The sequence below is a fragment of the Lissotriton vulgaris genome, chromosome 3_1 (genome assembly GCF_964263255.1).
Source record: "Lissotriton vulgaris chromosome 3_1, aLisVul1.2, whole genome shotgun sequence".
NCBI classification, from domain to species: Eukaryota; Metazoa; Chordata; class Amphibia; order Caudata; family Salamandridae; genus Lissotriton; species Lissotriton vulgaris.
The window spans coordinates 1,123,593,517-1,123,617,558 of record NC_141689.1 but is presented as its reverse complement, the minus strand read 5'-3'; the positions used below and the strand labels follow the sequence as shown (position 1 = coordinate 1,123,617,558).

The 24,042-nt window shown below is 44.2% G+C and overlaps 1 protein-coding gene across 1 annotated transcript in view; it reads left to right on the top strand.

Annotated features, from left to right (window-relative positions):
• The first annotated feature begins 2,524 nt into the window (after positions 1-2,524).
• MTTP (microsomal triglyceride transfer protein) overlaps positions 2,525-24,042 on the top strand; it is a 289,877-nt gene continuing 268,359 nt past the window's right edge. The window contains exon 1 of the mRNA XM_086961598.1: positions 2,525-2,769. Coding sequence (XP_086817724.1) covers positions 2,709-2,769 — 61 coding nt within the window. The 5' untranslated portion in view covers positions 2,525-2,708. The remainder of the gene's footprint in view (positions 2,770-24,042) is intronic.

Sequence of the window (24,042 nt, the reverse complement as noted above, 5' to 3'; positions counted from 1 at the left end):
CTTGCTCACTTTGCCACTGGATTCAAGCGGGCCGGGCTGAAGACTGCTGGAATGCCAGAAACCGGTCCTCGGAAGCTTGTTTCCGGTCCAGGGAAGACCTGGCTTGGCAGTTCGAGCTGGACTGTTCCCATGAGGCACAGGGTCAGACTGATTTGCATATAGCCATGTCTGAACTGGGGTGGCAGAGTGGGCTAAAGAACGGTGATGGATTCAACCCAGATCTTTTGAATGGGTGTGAGTGTTTGATTGATTCAGATGCTCCGTCCATCACCACCCCCTTTTGTACCGCTTTTGGCTGCCATAAGTGTGGCAGGGTATGCTCAGACGTGAGTCCCTTGCTCACTTTGCCACTGGATTCAAGCAAGCCGGGCTTTAGACGGCTGGAAGCCAGAAACCGGTCCTCGGAAGCTTCTTTCCGGTCCAGGAAAGACATGGCTTGGCAGTTCGAGCTGGACTGTTCCCATGAGGCACAGGGTCAGACTGATTTGCATATAGCCATGTCTGAACTGGGGTGGCAGAGTGGGCTAAAGAACGGTGATGGATTCAACCCAGATCTTTTGACTGGGTGTGAGTGTTTGATTGATTCAGATGCTTCGTCCATCACCACCCCCTTTTGTACCGCTTCAACAGCAGAGGCATGGCGTCACTCATTTTCAGGATGGGACTTGCAAGTCGCAGGAGCTTCTCGTGAGTTCTCATATTTGACTGACAATTGTGGGCGGAAGTCATGCTTTACTTTGCCCCTGATATTGGCCTTACCTCTCATACTGTTAAATCCGCAAAATACTGTTGAGGGTCGTGGTGTAAAACGCAATTAACTACAATCTGTTTACACTGTACAGTGCTTCAAGGGGCATGGTTTTAGTTTGCACTCCTCTAACCTACAGGCGGGGCTACGGCTCACGCAGGCTTCGTCAAAAGGCCAATATAATAACCTTTAATGTAGATGACGTGAAGTTGGTGTAATTTGTAGCAACATCACTCAGCACCACCACAGCATCACTCAGGGTCACCACAGCATCATGCAGCACCACCACTGCATCACTCAGCACCACCACAGAATCACTCAGGGCCACAACAGCATCACACAGCACCCCCACAGCATTACTCAGCGTCACCACAGCATCACTCAGCACCACCACAGCATCACTCAGGGCCATCACAGCATCATGCAGCACCACCACAGCATCACTCAGCGCCACCACAGCATCACTGAGCACCACCACAGCATCACTCAGCGCCATCACAGCATCACTCAGCACCACCACAGCATCACTGAGGGCCACCACAGCATCACTCAGTGATACAACAATATCACTCAGCACCACCACAGCATCACTCAGCACCATCACAGCATCACTCAGCGCCACACCAGCGTCACTCAGCACCACCACATCATTACTGAACGCCACCACAGCATCACTCAGCACCACCACAGCATCATTTAGCACCACATCCATATCAATCAGCATTGCCTTTGCACTAGCACACCACCACATCATCAGCAAGACCTGAGTATCATTCAGCACCCCTACAGCAGCACTCAGTACCACAACAATATCACTCTGAACCACCACAGCATAACTCAGCGCCACCACAGCATCGCTTAGCACCACCACAGCATCACTCAGGGCCACCACAGCATCACTCAGTGCTACAACAATATCATTCAGCACCACCACAGCATCACTCAGCGCCACCACAGCATCACTGAACGCCACCACAGCATCATTCAGCACCACCACAGCATCACTCAGTACCACAAAAATATCACTCAGCACCACCATAGCATCACTTAGCATCAAATCCGTATCACTCAGCATCGCCTTTGCACTAGTGCACCACCACATCGTCATCACTCAGCAAGACCTGAGTATCATTCAGCATCACCTCAGCATCGTCTCCGCACCAGTCACCACCACCACCACCATCTCAGCACCACTCAGCACCACCTCAGCCTGCTCTCGGAATCTGGCATCTGTTGATTCTCCCCTAGCGTCTGTCCGCTGCTAGTGTTATAACTTTTCAGCATGGTGCACATCAGCCACTCTTCTCTACAGCACAGCTTGAAGACATTGGCAAAGTCAATAGCTCTAGCTAAACACTTATAAGGCCCCAAAGGCGAGACCTATTGGCTATGTCAATGCTTTTTTGTATTTGGGTATGTATGTTTACATGTTTAAATGTATGTGGGTATGTATATATGCATGTTTGTATGGATGCATTTATTTATGGATGCATTTATTTATTTATAGTCTATTTGCAAGTGCACAAAAAACTTTGAGAACTAGGCCCTTAGTCCCTGAAAAACATACATACGCTGCAAAGGGTGGGTTAGGTGGCACAAAGACACCAGTTACTTGTTTCTGTTCCAGAGCCAATATGCAGATGATCCTTAATCCGAGCAGTTTATCTGGTGCCAGCCTGTCATGGATAAGAAAAGGCAAGGCAGGGAACAATAGCCTGCTGCAGACAGCGGTGTGTAATAATTAACAACAAGAGCTCTACCCAGCAAAGCGCCTGTGCATGGAGTTTGGAATCTGACCCTTACTACATCTAGATAAACATTACCCTGGCGAATCCCGGCCTCTTTTCTCCCCCTGCTCCCGGCTGAACAGGTCAGGGGCCTGTGTGGATACATTCTGCTGACCCTGTTTCCAGAAACTGAAGATTTCATTGTGCTGCTCTGGAGGGTCGCACAGCAAATCATGAAACCACTCGTTGTGACGTTCCTCTGCATAATACCCGCCCTCGCTGCTTCTGTGAAAGGTAGGTCCATGACAATTTCCGGTAGTCGCAGAAAGATCAGTGAACAGATTTTTACCGACTTTAATGGTGATTTTGATAACAATTCTTCTGCCATCTGCACTTTCGATATTTTTCTGACATGGGCTTGCTGCGTCTATGGCTTCATTTGTGCTGATCGTTGCAGGTAGTCGCTACCAGCACTCAGTTTTGTGGACAGGACTTAATTTTCCATAATTTATTAAATTGCGCTTGGATAGAGCTTTGGGCACCAGCTCCCTTTATTTTCCAAATGAAGCACTTTCCATGGATAGCACTTAAGAAAGTGCCTGGATGGCCCGTCAGTAACACAACAAATATCACTCAACACAGATTCACATTACTTTGATTAGCTAAAAACGGTACTATTGCTCGTGAGCACCTTTTCTGTGTCTGACAACGTCAGTGACGTCTTGAGTGAGAAAATGGAAGGCATAAATATCTTTCAGGATGCATATGTATATAAAAAACAGAAACATACTTATATTAAAGCTATTAAACCAAACACATAGATAAACAGCACCCCCCTGCCTTGCCACTAAAAATGGGAGTTCCACAGGGAGACTTTGCTCAAGCAAAGCTTTTTTTCTGCTTTACTTATGGGGTGACCTCCCTGGATACAGAGTCTGAAGGGGAAGGGTGATTGGTGGTCAGTAGAGGAGTGTGGGGATTGTAGTTTTTCTTTGCACTGTCTCTGTTGCTACAGGTATGTCAAGTTGTCCTCAGTGTCTCGTGAGATGCTTATCAAGTCCTTACCTACTTTCTACACTTAACACATATTTTCTTATTTCGGGATTGATGTTGGGCAACGGAGCACTGACGGATCCATCCACAGGGCTGTGTTGCCAACAGATACTCAGGACACCAGGGTTTGACAAGACAAGAGCCCTCTGATTACTTTGCATTTAGGAGTACAGTAGTGAAGATCAGACTGGCCTATGGGTCAACCAGGCAGAGCCAGAAGGACTGGTCTGAAATGTCAGTGTGTGGGTCAGTTTTTTTGCTGTTTGTGGACCCGTTGTATGATCGGCTGATTTTCCTGATATTACCACAAACATTGCCTTTAGCAAGCTCAAGTCCACACATTCTTCCATGCCTTCCAAAACACCTATACAGTGTGCCTTTGCAAGCTCAAAACTGCCCCTGGTTGAAATCATAGACCACTTTTTGGCTATCTAATTCACTAAGGGGCCACTTTTAGTTTGGTGCCTGGGCATACCCTCATACCTAGTTGATTATAATGGTATCCCATAGCTGAATATGAAACCATACAGCACATCTTATAGGATCCAAAGAGTGTATCAACCTGGCTTGCTTGTTACAATGCCATGTCTAGCTTCGTAGACGACAGTAATAAAGTCATTCTGGTGGCATACCTAGATTTATAATATAGTATGTGCAAGTGGGTACAACAGACCAGACCAAGCTGGGCACATTAGCATACCTCAAAGGGAAAAATATCATACCATGGATACAATAGCGAGAGGTTGTATCTTTACGGCTAGAGCGGTTGACCTCGAAGCTGGGGAACCAGGTTTGAGTCTCGGCGTCGGCACAAAATCCTGTGATTCTGAGCAAAACACTTAATCTCCCCGTACCTACAAAAAATAATGAATGTGTCCTTGTGTTATGTAACTGGTGCTCATGTAAAGCTCTCCAATACCTTCGGGTCGAGTTTGCACTATATAAAACAGCAAAAAAAAACAAAAAAAAACAGTGGTACAGTCCTCTTGACCCTCAACGTACTTTGCTATGCTGGGCACTCATCCTTACAATGACAGTGACCAATAGGCGTTAGCAAGACGATTTAGCCGGCATGCATGATGGGTGAATATAACTATGCATAGATCATGTTCCTGCCCTGTTTGCCAGGCCGCTAATTTTGGTTACACTGCCCGTCTTTGGGTATTTTCGGTGGAAGGGAAGCAAACAAGCCATACCCTCTTGTGCTTTAGAAGTTAGAGAGGATGGCAGAATGATACATGTCACTGTTCTCAGTCATAAGAAAAAAGAAAGGTGTATGCTGATACTCTCACTTAGTGGTTCCAGTTAAAGAACTTCAAAACCCATGAAATAAGGTAACATCCCTTAAGTGTTTTCCTGGCAAATGAATTCTGGAAAAATTACTTTCATTTTGTTGCAATGGAGCGGCTTGTCCATTCAATAGCCTATGCGACTTCCACTGCAGCACTATGAAATTGTTTACAAAAATAGATAGCCAATACAGACATGCTCCCTTAATATGAATTATGTTACAGGGAAAAACGTTTTTTGTCTCTAAACATCACAGCCAAAAGCCTTCTTTCCGTCCAGTTCTTTAAATAGCATGAGAAGTATTTGACCAATACAATGGCTCTTTAAGAAGGTGTGTCCTTGTGTTTGTGTCCAGAGACAGGACTTCTACTTATTCGGGTGTTTACGTGGTCTGTTTGCTTTTTAAAGGCTTAGTAAGATTTGCGTTTCATCTGTGGCCTTCGACCAGACCAGCACTAGGTTTCAGAGAAGTACTATTTAAGTTGCCAGTAATTTGTCCATTTATGACCAGTAGGGGAGGGGTCTCCGAGGGCAAAGTTCACCAGCTTCCTGGTACAATGGGAGCAGAAACAGTTTAGGGCTGGTGACAGAGATTAGCGAAGGTTCATTCAAGTCAAGGTGAGATCCGATGGGGGTGGCTGGGTGTAGGCGGAGTAGAGAAATCGAGGGGTACGCTGATAATTAAAGTTGAGGAAAGACATATTGTGTTCAAAGTTCAGAACTCTGTGTTTCGCACTTAATAATATACAGGGGTATAGCATGCGAACCATTAGAGTGTACACAACACACAGTGGAGAGAGTAAATGGCTTGGATAAGGTTTATGAAGAGATATAGCTGAGTAACCGAGATAACGAGAATAAGGAGATAGTGAGAAACATTTCTCCTCTTAAACTTTGTGAAGAATTTTTTTACACTTTAGTATCTTTGTGAAGTTTGTCAAGTTTGCAAAGACGTCTTAATATTATATGTAGATTTACTGTTCGGTTACTTAAAACCATTACAAAATAAAACAGCATAAACAGTACATTAACATTTCATATACAAAGAGTTCATTAAATTCAATTTATCATAGTACTATATAATTGATCAAGTAATTTTGCTCTTACTGTGAGACAAAAGTTACTGAACTGCCTGGCAAAAAAACTCAGTATTCAAGACGATGACATTAGGCTAAGAAAGCAAATGTAGCTAAATAAAAGATGCTACGGTAAAACAGGGTTCTGCAAAATGCAAGATAGAAAGGGAGCAGTAGACTTGTTTCAAAAGAATTGGTTACAATGACCAGTTATTTCCTTTAAAAACGAATACATAATTAAGCTCAATATTCCTTAAAGAAATAAATACCTACAAACATTAGTTCATGCTACACATAACTATACGTATAACACGTAAACATTTTATGGACCGTATTCCGGTGAGAAAGGGCTTGACATGTGGTGACAGTACAAAGAAGCAAACTCAGCATGGCAGAATTGTACAAAGTGCAAAGTTCATGTCGCAGGAGGATTTCCTCAGGGCAGGCGCGACGGCCAAGCACCTCCTTGGAGCTACCGGCTGCCAGTTCCTTCATGGTAGAACAACCGTTCGCCATTATGCAGCCCAGAACAGTATATTTATCATCAGAAAGAGTCTCTGGATTACTCTTAGGTCTTTTAACTGGCCAGGGCTGCCTCCAGGGGCTACAAAGCGGAGGCACCGTAGGTAGTGAAAGTTATTTAGACTTGTGGCTGTTGCCTCGCCACGAGTTACGTCCTGCCTACTTAATTTATTAACAGCGGAGTCCGAAAATCTGACCAGTTGAATGTTCATAAAAGTGTTGTCCGGATTAAGGGTGTTGACAATGGCCTGCCTGCACGTGCGGATGCCTAGTTTGTTCCATTCTAGTCTCAGGCGCACTTTCCGTTCTTCCAAATGGGGCAGGGCAGCTACAGACGATACGTTGGAACGATTACTCATACGCACTACAACCTCTGCACGTTATTGCTTCCAAAGGCTTGCGCTGCCTGGTTGGATGTTTAAAAACAGCCAATCCCCTAGTCTAAGGCCCATAAATGTACGTTTTTTATATTTATAAGACTTGAAAAAAAATAGAAGGAGCAATCATTGCAGTACTGCAATTTTAGCGTAATTGTTCTAATACAAAGTAGTTTTGGGGAGAAAATCAGCCAGCAAAAACATTTTATGTGGGAAAACCCCTGCAGAGAAGTTGGTAAACAGAAGATTTAGCAAATTGTGCAAATCAAGATAACTTCATTCTCACCAAATTAGGTAAACATCACTCTTTCTTATCCCTGTTCCAAAATAGAACCTCTTGGAGGTCAGTCTAAATACATCCAATAAGCATGCTGCAATATGCCTTTAATGCAACACAAAGGGAAAACTATATTAAGTGCATGAGGACTATGGCAAGGAATCTGAGGAATTAAGGTATGTGGAGATGCCCAGGTAGCATCCCTACAGATATCTGTTAGATCCCCTAGCCGGGAAACAGTCTTAACCCTTATTGTTAGAAAGACCTATACCAAAGAATATAGCAGACTGTGCTCACTTTCCTACTCCAACCTAATATCACAAAGATGGCAAATTAACTACCAGACTGCCTAAAAGTACAGGACCGAACAATATAAGTCCAAACATCCTACAAATATCCATCTAATGGTATAATAATTCATGCTCAGAGGCTGGTGAAGGATACAAATGCAATATGAGACCCATAAACTTTAAAGGGATCTAATCCTGGGAAGCCAGGGTCACTTATACAATAAGGCACTTTGGAAGAGTCCTACAGTATTGGCTCCCTTTAAGGAAGAGCACCAACCAGCTGGCCAGGGTCAGCATCGCTGGAAAATGACTTTAATAATCAGTTGAGTTAAAATTGTGATCCCTGTAGGGCCTGCAGAGCTGAAGTGGAAGCAATGGCATAAATGTGTGCCTTGATCTGAAAGTGTGCACCAGTCTGGAAAGCAGCAGCTCTCTATCCTCCAGGTCATAACAGGGCTTGAAAAAGACTGTGTTGAACACTGAAAGCTATTATTCCAGGGCAAACTCTGGAAGAAAATCATAACCTGCACACCTTTTTAGAACAAGTAAAATATTTCTAGTTAGAGTAGAAGTTTTTGTGGATTGTCGACTAGTGACACCTAGCCCTTTGGAGACGCTTTTAATACCACAAGACCACTTTTTCAAGTTCTAGGAGGAAAATAGTATCATTCTGGCTGTATGACCTGCGGAACTTGAGTGATCACCAACCTCGATAAGAGTGGGAATGAACTTCTGCACGGCCAGGAAAAAAACACAACTATGACCTAAAAATGTTCCCTTGATTCTTTCATAATCTTCCTCACTAACTACCTCCTTCACTCCCTGTCCTTGTCCCTTCTCCACCTGCCACCACAGGGTGACATTGACACCAACCTCTGCTCTCAATGATCATCTGTTGAGTCTCTTTACAGATTTCCATGCTCACCTCTGCTGAGAAAAGCCAAGCCCAAAGCTGATACCTCCCAGTATTTTTAAAAGGTAGCACCTCCGAACCCACAAACAGAAACCTTTTTTAAAAAAAAAAAAATAGCACTTTGCTAATTTCCCTCAAGACCAAGGAGCCCTCAGGGTAACTCGTTTGTCCTACAGGTAACCTCTCTGCACAATCAAATCTACATTTTACATGAGAACAATTTCAAAGCCGACAACAAAAGCAAATTGTTATAAAAGGCAGAACAAGTTGACTACAAACTGTTATCTTCTCTCATTTGACTCTCTGTTGAGAAATACTCATGCATCAACATGCATTAACTACTACTGCATCAAATAATGGACACCATTTAAAATAACATCTATATCTCTGTATTATATTTTACATACTCCTTGGCATTTATTCATTCTACTCTCCTACACTGATCTAGCATCATCATCATCATCATCAAATCCCTTCCAGTGTTTACAAATGTATCTCATATATTTAACTATTCACCAAGTCCCATACTATTACTTCTTTCCTCTTACCTCCATGTCAACATCGCCCTCAGAACAACTGTTCCATTCCCTCTGAAAATCACTCCATTTCTCCCACTAGCCATTAAACCTATCCTAGACTCACATAACTGTGCTGACTACTAACTATCGCCATTCTACCCTTCATTGATAATATCATGGAAATGGCTGTTTTTTCACATTCCTACAGCTAATAAGGCCTTAAAGCACTTTCTGGGTGGTTAAGTAAGCAGCTACCCATTTTGTTGAGCACGACTAATAGAATGTGTGTTTCTTAGTGCGGCATAAGTGGAAAGTATTATCATGTCAGGAGCAAGGCTCCGTCGGATCAACAGCTTCATACTTTTTTTAGGTCAAAGCCTACCAGACAGTGCAGCTGTCTGGTTTGCTAAATACATCTTGCAGACATTCCAAAAGCTCTCCAGGGAATAGACTTTGCCTAATGCTTACCATTGGCTTTGTGGTCCGTAACTTACATTTGCTTGCTTTCTATTTGCTAGCTTTATTTGTTTTAGGCTGTCAATCCTGAGTTTGTCTCTTCTGTCGAGTAAAGCCTGTTTACAAGGTTCCCCTGTATTCTTCCACCAGTGACCTTTTCAGTAAACAGACTTTTAAATCTTGTTCTTATCTTGTCACATTTGCTGTGCATTCAGAGACAGAGGTCAAAATTCAGGCTCAGTCTTTCGAGGGAGCTTGGTGTTTACTTTCCTTTCTCTGACCTCAATGTGAGAGGATTTATGTGACAAGCATGCTGGCTATGGCGGGTGTGCCGGAGTAAGGCTGCACAATGTTATTTTTTTATAGCCCACAACAAAATGTAAATGTCTCTAAGTGAACTGTGCAGAAATCTCAGAATAGCAGAATTAGGAAATCACAAATGAAGTACATTTTTGGGAAATTCTGAAGTGTGATGGTAACAAATATTCTATTATGATCAAAATAAAATCAATACACTAGGCTACTGCACTCTACACCACTTCAGTCTAGGCCACTCCACACTACTGTGCAAAATTCCACTCTATGCCTCTCCATTCCATGCCACTCTTCTTTGCAACACTACACTCTATGCCAATGCACTCTATGCTGTACAACTCCACTCAACACCAAGGCACTCTACTTTACACTACTCAAACCTATGACACTTTACTCTGCAACACTGCATTCTCAACCACTGAACTCTGCGCCACTCTACTCTGCACCACTCTACTCTGCACCACTGCTCTCTATGCCACAACACAGTTGTATGACGTTACAACGCATACTTTTACAACGCATGCCTTTACAGCACATTTTTCACATCGCAACATCCTTTTCAACGTATTCCATTACATTGCTTGACACAACATTGCATTTTAAGAAACTACCTTTACAACGCATTCCATTACATCACATACTACCTTTACAACGCATACCATTACTACACATACCATTACATTGCATTTATGGTAAGTATTGGATAGTATAGGGGTAAAAATGACTATTCTAACTCCAGGGGGTGTTACAGTAGGGTAAGTGTTGGATAGTGTAGGGGTAAAATGTACTATTCTAACTCTAGGGGGTGCAACAGTAGGGTAAGTGTTGGATAGTGTACGGGTACTATGCATTGTAATGGTGTGCGTTGTAATGTTATGCGGGTTAATGACTGCGTTGTAATGACATGCGTTGTAATGGTATGCGTTGTAGTGACATGCGGTGTAAAGGATGTTGTAATGTAATGACTGCGTTGTAATGGTAGTCCGATGTAAAAGTTGCATTATAAAGGTTGTTTCCCCCACAACACACTACTCTGCACACTCTACTCTATGCCAGTCAACTGCATTCTATGCCAATACCCCATACACCACTGCACTCAACGCCACTCTACTCTGCATCACGCCACTATATGCCTCTAGACTCTACACCCCTGCACTGTAGGCCAATCCCCTTTAATCTACTCTGCACCACTGAATCCTATGACACTGCACTCTTCGCCACTCTACTATACACTACTGCACTCTACCCTGCACCACTTCACTTTACCCTACACCACTGTACTCTACGCCACTTCACTCTACTTTGAAACAATCTACTCTACGCCACTGCACTCTATGATACTACACTCTATGCCGTCCTACTCCACTCTGTGCCAACTCTATTCTACGCCTCTCCCACTCTTCAACATTGCACTCTACAGTACTCTACTCAAAACCATTGCACTCTATGTCACTGCACTTTATGCCAATCTACTCTACAGCATTGACCTCTACATCACTGCACTCTACGCCACTCTATTCTACTGTGCACCACTGTTTTCCACACCACTGCACTCTACGTCAATCCACTCTATGCCACTCTACTCTACACCACTACACTCTAAAACACTTTACTCTGCAATACTGCACTCTCTGCCTCTGAACTTTGTGCCACTTTACACTGTACCACTGCATTCTATATTCTAAGCCACTGTACTGCACTCTACACCACTGCACTATGTGCCATTACACTCTATGCCACTCTACTCTGCATCACTCCACTCGACACCACTGCAGTCCACACCATTACACTCTACGCCGCTCTAATATACACTGCACCACTGCACTCTACACCACACTACTCTACGCCACTGTAATCCATGCCATTGCACTTTACCCTGCTCCACTCCAATTTACCTTTCACCATTTCACTTGTTTCCACTTCACTCTACTTTGCAACAAACTTCTCTGCGCCACAGCACTCCGTGCCACGCCATTCTGCACCACTCCACTCTACGTCACTGCAATCTTAGCTGCGTCCCTCCACTCTATGCAACTCTAATCTGCACCACTCCAATCTATCCTGCACCACTCCACTTTACACCACTTCACTCCACTCTAAAATAATCTACTCTGTGCTACTGCACTCTGCACCACTGAACTCTGCACCACTGCACTCTACACCAATGCACACACCAATGCACTCTACACCACTCTAATCAAAACCAATGCACTTCATGCCTTACACTCTACACAAGTCTACTCTGCACCACTGTACTCTACACCACTGTACTCTACACCACTGCACTTCATGCCACTCTATCCTACACCCTTGTACTCTACGCCACTGTACTTCATGCCAATATATTCTGTTCTACACCACTGTACTCTGCACTACTGCTCTCTTCACCAGTCTACTCTACACCAATGCACTCCATGTCACTGCACTCTACTCTGTACAACCCTAAGACACTCTACTGCACTCTACATCAGTGCACTCTTTGCCACTACACTCTATGCCACTCCGCTCGAACCCACTCTAAGCTACTCTACACCACTGCACTCTACAGCACTGCATTATACACCACTCTACTCTATGCCACTGCACTCTAAGGCACGCGACACTATTGCACTCTACCCTTCAACACACCAATCTACCCTGTACCGCTCCATGCCACTCCAGTCTATTCCACCACACTCTATGCAACCCTACTCCACTCTGCACAACTCTACTCTACACCACTGCATTCTATGCCACTCTACATATCACAGTACTCTACATTACTGCACTCTACGCCAATGCTCTCTTTACTCAAAATCATTGCACTCTACACCACTACCCTCTACGCCACTCTACGCCCTCCACTCTTCGTCACTGCACTTTAGGACACTCTACTCCACTCTACCCCACTCTACTCCACCCAATGCCATTCTTCTTCACTCGATGCCACTCCACTTTGCAACACTCTACTCCACTTCACTCTGCTCCTTTCTATGCCACTCCACTCTATGCCCCTCTTCTCTATGCCCCTCACCCTATTAGCCATGCTGAACAGCAGGGAGCACAGCTGTCTGGTTAGCTGAAAACTCCTTCAGAACATTCTGTAAGTTTCCCAGGGAATGCTTCTGCCCATTGCTTACCATTGGCTTTCTGTTTTGTAACTCACAGGTGCTTGCTTTCTATGTGTTGGCTTTATTTCTTTTAGGGTGTGTAGATTGAGTTTGTCCCTCCTGTGGAACATAGCCTGTGTCCCAAGACTCCTTGTATTCTTCCATGAGTGCTTGCTTTCTTTAAAGAGGCCTTTAAATCTTGTTACATTTGCTGTGCATTGAAAGACAGTGGCCAAATGTGAGGCCCTGTCTTCCAAGGGAGCTTGGTGTTTACTTTTCTTTCTCTGACTTCAAAGTAAGAGGATTTATGTGACAATCTTACTGGGGTTGTGAAAGAAAAGGCTTTTTTTCTAGCACACAACACAATGCAGGTATCTGTAAACTAGATATGCAGATATTTCAGAATATATCAGAATTGGAAAAGAACAAATGAAGCACATTTTTTGTAGTTCTGAAGTGTGGTGGAACCAAATAGTTTAATACAATCAAAACAAATCAATACACTAGGTGATGCCATTTTCACACAATATAATTTGTGCTCTGTATAGTTTTATCAGTAAAACCGTATGTCTGTGCAAATGTAATGGTAATTTCAATTGAAAATGTGTTTTCAGTAATGGCAGTGTGCTACCACATAATGCATACTCCACATTATGCCACTCCAATGTACACCGCTCCAATCAACAACTCTGTACTCCATTCTATGTCACTGTACATCCCTCCACACTATCCAACCTTTGACACACTCCTCAACTTTTCGACACTCCACTCTATGACACTTCACTTTATGCCACTCCACTGCCCTCCAATCCACTCTATGACACACCACTCCACTCTACTCCCCTCCATTCTACGACAAACCACTCCCCACTATGCTACTCCATGACACTTTTCGCCACTTTATACCCATTAACTCTACTCCACTATATGCCACCCAGCAACACTCTACTCAACTCCCTCTGTCCCACTTCATGTCACTCGATTCCAGTCTACATTACTCTATGCCACTCCACTCTATGACAGTCTACTCAACATTATGACACTCTCTGCACTGAACTCCACAACACTCTATGCCACTCCAAGCCACTCCTTTCTACTCCATGTGACTCTCCTTTGTACCACTAACTTTTAGTCATGCTGAGCAGTTTCAAACTGGTGTATAACATGGCTAAAACGGATTAGCAAAGCCAATGGCTCTTGCATAGGTGAGACTTATTGGTTTTGTCAATGCGTGTTGCCAATAGCTCCTAAGCAACTCTCTCCCCTAGTGTGATACTGGCTAGCGAGAATAGAACTGGCATGAGAATGTTACTCAGCCACAGTGATTAACAATCTTTCCTAAAAAAAAGTATTTCCAGTCCTCAATTCAAGTGGAAAGATTGTTGTTCTTGAAATTCATTCAGTATTGGCAATCATCTCATCTTTGAAACTGATTATCCTACATTCAGGAGAAGAAATTGCCGGCTATTCACAAATTGACCCTACTGGTGAGCGTTGGCACTTCTGAATTTGACATGGTAGATGTGAATCAGAGGGAACTTATGTGATTGTAAAGGCTTCTTAAGGTTCAACGTCTAGCAGTTATATGAGTAGTGAGGGGAAAGACCTCTCGACCAACAGTTGTATTTGCCCTTGTGTAGTGCTTCTCCTGGTATCCAGCTCAGCCATCAGGATAACTCACAGTCATGTTACTTCTCTGGGCACTTGTCCTTGTTTTTACATTAAATGCTGCAAGATAGCACATTCCTTCAGGGCACACAATTGAATGTAATAAACCATGAAATGGGTTATCTCACTGGTGAATATTGGGAATCTCTGCCCATTTTTGGCAGCCCGCATCCCAAATTGTTTTTCTGTCGCTGATGTGACATTCGGAGTGAAGAATAGAAATAGTGTAGATATTAGCAGAAAAGTGGTCAGTAATGGGGCCGTAGCGCAAAAATGTGAGTGATGGAAATATCTAAATTCGTCCTGCCCCGTGGGAATACTTTTGAGAAGCAATCCATTCCATTTTTAATTTCCCTTGAAGAGGGATTAACCACGTTATTCTGCTCCAAAAAGAGCAGTCCAGCCAAATTACTGGGCCATGTAACCCTTGAACTGAACATTGGTGATGGCAAACAAAGCATGCACTGAGACAAACGTTCAGATTTGCTCATGCCACTTACATTGGCAATCAAACCGCAATAGATGTGGATAGAAAAACCTAAATGAACTATAATCCCTTTGAATTTTCCGAGTAGCATTCGATTGCATTGATTTGGAGCTTATCTCTTTCACTGGCGATGGGGACCAGCCTTATGAAAATCTTTCTCAGCCTGTTTCAAAAGGATGAGTGCAACCCAACCTGCTGGCCAGGTATCCTGTGACCACTTGGGCACTCACCTGCCCCATCGGTTGGCTCACTTAGGACACACATGAAGGATGGAAGTGTTTGAATTAATGTAAACAAATGGGAATGTAATTGGATATCATTCAGTTCCAGTGTCTATAACAGGGGTCTCCAAACCGGTCCTGGAGGGCCGGATCCATGCCAGATTTTTTGGATATCCCCATTGAGATACATGCAGTTATTTTAAAAATCTGGCATGGATCCGGCCCTCCAGGACCTGGTCTATAACAATACACTAGGGGCCCACCATAAATTGGCAGATATTCAGAGCTGCTAAACTATAACACGGATGAGTTGCAACTGGAACAACCCTCTTTGTCGAAGTACGATCCTGTTTGGGTGTCACAGGGCAGACATGGGCTAGTGGGCCCCAACTGTGGTGGATGAGGTAATTTGCCACTGGTGTTTTGGGGGGTCTGCCCGATTATGGCTCTGCTACCCGGGCCAAGAACAGCCCTCTCCACACTTGACTCTGAGGGTAGTGCGGTCAATCAATCGAAGTCTTCTTAAGGAAGTGGTGTAAGGGGCAATTTTTTCAGAACTCAACAGTCAACCAAGGGACACAATAGCATAATTTCTAGCAAAGTGCTTATCTTTTGTGTAAAAATAAACAATTAAATCACAATGCAGAAATAAATACTACACAATTCGAGGCAAACAAAATACATGGTTGTAAACGAAGTTGTGTATAACAGTGAGACCCACTACACCCTGCTTCCCAATAACCACATTTCTCCCACTACACTTACCAATTGCCCCTTTCCTCCATACACCCTTTTTCCCAATCTCCTGCGTACTCCCACTATACTTTCCAATATCCCCCTTCCTCCCAATATGTTTGAGATACTGTATCTACAGTCTCAAACACACAAAAGCTTTAGGCAGGATTAAGCACAGGTACAGATGGCTCAATACACTCATAGGTCAAATGTGCAACTTAGTTTAATGTTTCTTTACTCCTTTGTCAAAAGGTCTTACAATGTGCACCAGATTTGTTTGAACAAGTTTAATCTTCTGTCCCCGGTGGAGGCTAAGTCATGTTTTTACCTGCTAGGTATTGTAGCAGTTCCAGCTGTGTGGTGGATGCAGTCTAGCTCCCACTTTCATGGCAGCCTCTCCTCTCTTGTGCGGGCCCCATTGGTGGTGCTCCTTTGAGAAAGTTCACAGGTTTGATTTGTGAGGCCTAAGTGTCAGTACTTGCCCTAGGTGGTGGGCAAGGGTGTAACGCAGGCTGCTGCAGCCCCTGTGGCGTAGGGGGCACCCAACACTTCAGGGGGCTCTTAGTCTTTCAGGAGACCCCCATTTACTCAAATGACGTTGAATATCTGTAAGATAAGGGAGACTCAGGTGCCCTTATCACATTCTGTAGGGCTGCCCCATTATTTTCCGTTACACCATTGGCAGTGGGGCCCTCCAGACCAGCTGCAGACATATGTTCTTGTGTGGCAGTTATGGCCTCCAGGCCGATTGCTTGGCTGATGTATCTTTCTGGCAGTTGTAACCTGTTAGCCAATCAGTGCTTTGCTCTATGTCAGTAGCACAGCTTTCACTCACAGTGTCAAAAATAGCAGCACTAAATCTTTTACACCAGATCCAAATTACCAGGCAAAAAGGGATACTTATTCTGGTACCGTCTTGTGGCAGCTCACATAGAAATTGCACAGAGAGACCTGAGCAAATCATCTTTCTCTGGGTGCTCCTCATCCCAGGAACACTCTGAGTTTTGCATGTGGACAGTCTCCCCTCTAACTGAGACAGGTGCTTTACCTGTCTTAGCAGACAGGCAAGCTTCTAGGCAATACAGGAAGACCTCGCTCCTCCAGCAGAAAGTGTAGACTTCAGATGATGTCCCCAAAACTCTGGGAGAGTGAATTGTCAGGTAAATTCCAGCACTGGTCGCCAGCAGCTCTCCAGGTACTCTGTGGAACACTCCATACTTGGTAAAGAAGATTTGCAGACTTGAACCAAGTGGGGTGATTTGGTCCCGCTTTTATACACATTTTCCAGACACGCGCAGTAGATCCACTCTCTATGGTTTCAGAACTGTTTTGGTTTGGTTCTCTTTCAGATGTCATTCGCAGGCCACTTTCTAGACTTGTGCAAAGTGCTGCCTCTCACAGCAGGTAGCAATGGTGCAGACTACAAACAGGAGAATCCAACATAGGGTCACAATGAAGTGTGAGATCTCTGCTCATGGCTGTCATCAGCCTTCCCATAGGAGTAATCAGGGAAATACAAAATGGCTGGCCTTCCCTAGAAACTTTGTCAATTGAGCAATAGCATCTACTGTGTTACAGGGCTCAAGAAGTACTAATCTCTAATATCTATAGGGATCCCTTTCTTCATCCTTCTTCACATTAGTGCCTGAGTCTCCACCCTCCAGCTACAAAAATGCAAGCAATACACTTCAACTGCCTGGAGGAAGCTACCCACATGCTCCATCTTGTGCCCTGCTAAAATCAGAAGCATCCAATATGGATCTAATTGGCCCTAGTACTCAGACTCATACAACATCTAGGGCTCGATTCACAAAGGTAAATTGAGACGTAAGTCTAACTTTACAAATGCTGGTATTCACAAAGGGCATTTACAAGTAGTAAAGTGTGATTTTTGTCTCAGTTAAGCTTAAGTTTTGGTCTTAAGTTTAGACTTTTGATCTCAGTTAAACTTAAGACCAAAACATACATTTTACTGAGACAAAAGTCTAATATTATTACTCGTAAATGCCCTTTGTGAATGATGAAAGTCATAAAGTTAGACTTTCGTCTCAGTTTACCTTTATGAATTGAGTCCCTAGAGTCATACTACCTTGCATTTGCTACACACTCACTGCACAGACACACACTTGACATGCTCACAAGTTGCCAGCACAAGGTTCTGGGTTTCACATAACATCAGAACTTTGTCCGAGCAGGACCGGTATGCTTACCTTTCCTTAACGCAGAGAAAAAGGTTTAGTCACACTACAAATTCCACCACTATGTGTGAGGCACCCAAGGCATGGGCTCTTGGCCTGCTCCTTCTGGTCACAGAATAGATTAGGGCCATGGTGCAAGCAAGGAAATGCCCCCTGACTCTTCTTTTGGAAGTAAAGTACAACAATAATCAGGGGTTAGTGAGCCTGCAGGTCTCTTGGCCCTGGTGCCACAGCACCTGCTGCACCATTGATAGCTATACACCTGTGGGATCATATGCAAACACCAAGGTGCAGGCAAACAAACAAGGAATATAAAGAATCTTAGAACTAATGAAACGACAAAAGGACTGGAAATAGGCAGTTCACTACAACTGGCGGGCACATATAAAACAGGGGTGCCCTGTTGTCAGACCCGACATTCTTGGCATGCTTCTACCCCAACGTTATGCCTGCAATCCTCCTGTTTATGAATACTTCCATTTTTGCTAGCCTTAGGACTTTGTGCACTTTACCACTGATAGCCAATACTAAAGTGCCTGTGCTCTCTCTCTAAACCATGGTGACATTGGCTTACACCCAATTGGCACATTGAATTTGATTGTAAGTCCCTAGTAAGTTGATACTACATGTACTCAGGGCCTGTAAATTAAATACTACTAGTGGGCAGTTTGGGCTGGACTGTTCCCATTGGAGCAAGAATGTTTTGCATACAACTGGGTCCAAACTGGAGTGGCATGGTGTGCAAAACAACAATGGATTGGGATGTTGCCCGGAGTAATTCCCAGTGGCTGAGATTATTTTGTACACTTTTTGTATACTTTAGTATGTTGCAGTAAGTGGGATGGGTATGGCCAGACTTGGGTCCTGTGCACACTGTGTCAATGGTAACAAGCTATCCCCAGCTGAGGAGCTCATGACAAGGGTGAAACTTGTCAAGAGTTGCTTGCGTTTTGATTAAAGGAGGACCTTGCTTGGCTGTTTGGACTAGACTGTTCCCATATGAGCAGGGTAAAGACTGATTAGCATATTGCTGGGTCCAATCTGAGGTGACATGGTGATCAAAATAGCAACTAGTTGGGATGCAGCCTAATTACCTGTGGATGAAATTAGTTCAAGCATTCCACCCATCATTTTTTGTACACTTTAGTATGTCACCCTAAGCAGGGTGGGTTTGCCCATACATCGGTCTCGTCCACCCTGCATCACTGGGACAAATCTATACAAGCCATACAAGCTGCTTAGATCTTGGCTCACTGGATAAACCCAGCCCTAAACCACATCTAGAACACGTTGCTATCTTCTGGCATTTTCCCTGATATTTGGAAACATGCTTTTCTATTTCCCCTGCTGAAAAAACCCGAATGCTGATCCCAAGGAGCTTGGTAACTACCGTCCAATATCACCGTTACCAGCACCCGCAAAAATGTTAGAAAAACTGGTTCAACTTCAACTGGTCAATTTCATAGACGCACAAGACATCTTATAGGATACTCAATCTGGTTTCCTGTCAGGTTACAGTACTGACACAGCATTGGTAGAGGTGGCGGAATCAGCAATGTCGGTAGATGCAGGAGTATCAGCAATGCTGATCCTCTTAGATTTGTCGGCAGCCTTCGACACGGTCGCTCACCACATCCATTTGGACAGACTTCAACAGGTAGGACTGCAGGGGCAGGTTCTTGCTTGGTTCCGGTCCTTCCTCACAGACCAATCTCAAAGAGTTTTTCTCCAACTGCATCAATCGGACTTCAAGCCACTATGGTGTGGTGTGCCCCAAGGCTCTGCCTTTAGCCTTCTGCTTTTTAATATCTATCTGGCACCAATCTTCCCTCTAATTGATACCTGGAAAGTGAAGGCAGTCTCTTATGCCGATGGCATCCAGCTGGTGTTCTCATTCAAAGACCACTCTGAGGACTCGTTTTCCAGATTATCAGGGTGTCTAAAAGACATTAGATGCCTAATGAACACTAACAAACTTAAACAAAATGCTGATAAGACGGAGTTCCTATTTTTTGGCCAGGCCTCCCCTCCGCCGCAGGACTGTGGTGGCCAGGGGAACTGGGCTCTCCTCCAATTCCAGCAAATCCCACAAGGAACTTGGACATTAAGTGGAACTCTCTGACCTATCCTGTGTAACACAAATACGGCACATCTTGTCTTCCTGCTTCGAGAAATTCTTGCACCTCCTACCTGAGGAAAGTCGCAGGGTCATAGTCCATGCTACGGTGACCTCTCAGCTGGACTATGCGAACAGTTTGTACCTTGGGCTGCCTTCTTATCTGATCCACAGACTTTAGATGGTACAAAATGTGGCAGCGAGAGTCATCCGACTGGTGTCTTTCCGTCACCATATCCCCCACATATTAGGCAACTGCACTGACTCCCTGTTGCAAAAAGGATTGAGTTCAAGTCCTTGCCCTAGGATCATGCCCTACATAACAAGGGGCTGAGGTATCTCAACATAGGTTGTGCACATACCAACCTACACGTATTCTAAGATCAAACTCCCAGCACCTACTTGTGTACCTTGTTTTGCAAAGTCCTGAATGGGAGGAAGGTCTTTTAACTTGAAGATTGCCAAGCTATGGTACTCCTTGCCAGTTCATCTGCGTTTGGTAGAAACAGAATTGAAGTTCAGGAAGATCTTGAAGACCTGGCTCGTTAGCCAGGACTAGCTCCTGGTACAGTTACCCTTCCTAATCTAGTCTCAGCCCCGGGACACCTCTGTTTCAGGTAGCTGTCGCACATTAGATGTGCCACTATTATCATTATTATTACATGGCTAATGAGCCCATAACAATGGCAAAACTAGTCTTGGGTTGCTTGTGTTCTGGTTCAGAGAGGACGTGGCTTGGCAGTTAGGGCTAGATTGTTCCCATTGGGGCAGGGTCAGGACTAATAGCTGGGTCCAAACAGAGGTGGCATGGTGTTCAAAATAACAATGGATCTGGGTGCAGCCCTGAGCAAATATCAGGGGCTGAGATAGGGGCAAGCATTCCATCCATCACTTACTTTATATTTTACTAGTGGGCTATTGAAAGGCCTACCTCTCCCATTGGGTAGCATTGGGTTACCTTACTACATTAAAAAACTAATAACTTTCAACTGGGAGCTAGTGGGAATGTTGAGTTTGGTGTCTAAAGAATTGTAATTGAAAACCCTCTTTAATGGTAAAGTTAGATCTTAAGCACTATTCTGAAATTGGGACTTTTAGAAAGTTGTCATTTTCTTCTCCCAACCATTTGGTGCCTGCAGCCTGTATCCTGGGTCCCATGGCTAGGTGTACCTGGCAGTTGGTCTTTGTATATTGCTCACAGTCAGTGAGACAAAGGAGGAATATGTGTTGACAGCATGGGCCATCTCTAAGTTGATAAAGGGGGAGGAGCAGTTCCTCACAACACTTGCACATGACAAAGACTCTGCCTGCGAACACTCACAAATGATTTGACACTAGTCTTTTATCTCACCAGGCAAGCTGGCGTCAGGGCAGGGAGGCGGGAAATTCCAGGCACCTCTGGGAATGGGAACATCCAGAACCTTCTCCTCCTTCAGTCCCAACCTTTCAGTACACCTCTGGACCTGAGAATACTACAGAGAAGGACTGTTGTGCTGCTTTTCTGCCAGAAGGACTGATACTCTTCTGCCCTGCTACTCTGCTGCACGTCTGCCTGCTGCCCTGCATATTGAGAAGGAAGGCTGTACCTTCACCCTTCATCCAGGCTGAAGTGACTTTGAAGGTCAGATGGCTGGCCTCCTTTTCTTAGCAACATGGACATAACAATCTCCAGAGCCCTCCCTGCAACTAACTCAGCTGACCTGCTGAGAGGACCTGCAACAGGCCTCTGCTGGTGTGATTTCCTGATCCCAAAGAAGTACCTTCAGGTCCTGGATCATTGGTGTGACATCAGCTGAACTCTCTCGCCAAGAAAAGGATAACTCCTGAAGTTTTGGGTTGTTCACGACCACAAACGACCTGTCGGCACCAAGATTGTGCCCCCTGCTAAAGTGAAGCTCTGGTGAACCCAACTATACACGCCACAGCAACCGCCAGTGAGGCCTGGCAACGTGAGATCTGCACTTTGTGCTGCAGCATCGACAGCCCCCGGTGAGCGCCAATGGGAATATCCAACATTGACCATCAAAGACACCAACAGGATCTTAATGCTACAGGACAACTGCCTGCGACACCCATCTTGCTCTTCCCCTTAAAGCAATGATCCTCCACAAGAATCTCCTTCCACTACAAACGAAACGCTTCAAGCTGGACTCTTGTAGTAACTCTTTCAGTGGGACTAACCATGTCACTTCATCTGGCCCATGCTCCATCTCAGTTGGCATGAACTTGTGACTTTCACCCGGTCACACTCAAGCAGATAACTGCGAGTGACGCTTTGCCCTTATAGGTGCAATACTTAGCTTAAATCTTAAATATGTTATATCTCCAGTTCTACTAATTGGGTTTTTACCATTTTGACCTCAAATAATTTATTAAAATGTACTCTATTTTTCTAAATTGGTGTGGGATTATTCTTGTGTTGGGTTTTTACTTTATTACTGTCTGAAGCCTGACTGCTTTTTTGCCAAGCTACCAGAGGGTTGAGCACATGTTAATTTGGGGAATGCTTGTGATTGAATGTATGTCAACACATCGCATACTAATACCATGCGTGCCATTACAATGTGGGTATTACTACGCAATGTCAATGACATTGCATACCATTACATTGCATACTTTTACAACGAGTATGCCTTTACCACGCATGCCATTACCACGCAAAGGCATGCCTGGAAAAGCCATACTCGCAGTAAAAGTATGTAAGGTAAGTAAAATCCCTACCCCTACACAACACACTACTCCCACTCCTACACTACCCCTAACCCAAAAACACTACCACACTACCCCTACCCCTAAACCAGACACTACTCTCACCCCTACACTACCCCTAACCCAAAAACAGTACCACACTACAACACTACCCCTACCCCTACACCAACCCTAAACCTAAATCACTACACAAACACTACTACACTACCCTAAAACCTAAATCACTACACTACATAAACACTACTACACAACACTACTCTAAACCCTAAACCACAACACTACCCTAAACCACTACACTACCCTAAGCCCTAAAACACTACACAAACACTACTGCACTAAAACCTAAATCACTACACAAACACTACTACACTACCCTAAAACCTAAATGACTACACTACATAAACACTACTACACTACCCTAAACCCTAATACACTACACTAAACAAACACTACACTACACTACACTAAAACCTAAATCACTACACTACAAAAAAACACTAGAACACTACTCTAAACCCTAATACACTACACTACACAAACACTACAACACTACACTACCCTAAAACCTAAATTACTACACTACATAAACACTACTACACCACCCTAAACCCTAATACACTACACTAAACAAACACAACAACACTACAACATGCACTAAAACATTTTTAAATAAAACACACACAACACAAACATTACCACACTACTTATACAGTACCCTAAACACTACAAAAGTAACCCCCATCCCATGCGCAAACCCCCTTACCTCTCTCCTCTCCAGAGTCGCTAAGGGATCCTGCTTCCTCCTTCCTGTTTGGTTCTCGTTGTTGTGAGGAAACTTACGACATGGATAGCCACCCCCGCCGCCGCTGCCATTACATCGCATGCTTTGTAATAGCGCATGCGATGTAATGGTATGCGTGGTTTTACCACCCGTTGTAACATCGCATGCGTTGTAACGCATGCGATGTAAAAGCACGCGTGGTGAAACCTGCGTTGTAATGGCTGTTCTCCCTTGTGATTTCACCCTGAGAAGAATTTTGGTTGTTGCTTGAGAAGGACCCCTCAACCAATAACCCAATTATTTCCACCTACAAACAGTGTTTCCCCAGAAAACAGTTGTACTGATAATAGCGGTGACATGGCAGGACTTGATGTGCAGACGGGGGTTCCAGGAATTGACCTGGAAGAAGGAGTGGTCAGGAAACAAGAATGCCACACTAACTGCTCTGGATCAGATAACATAGATACTCTGTTAGA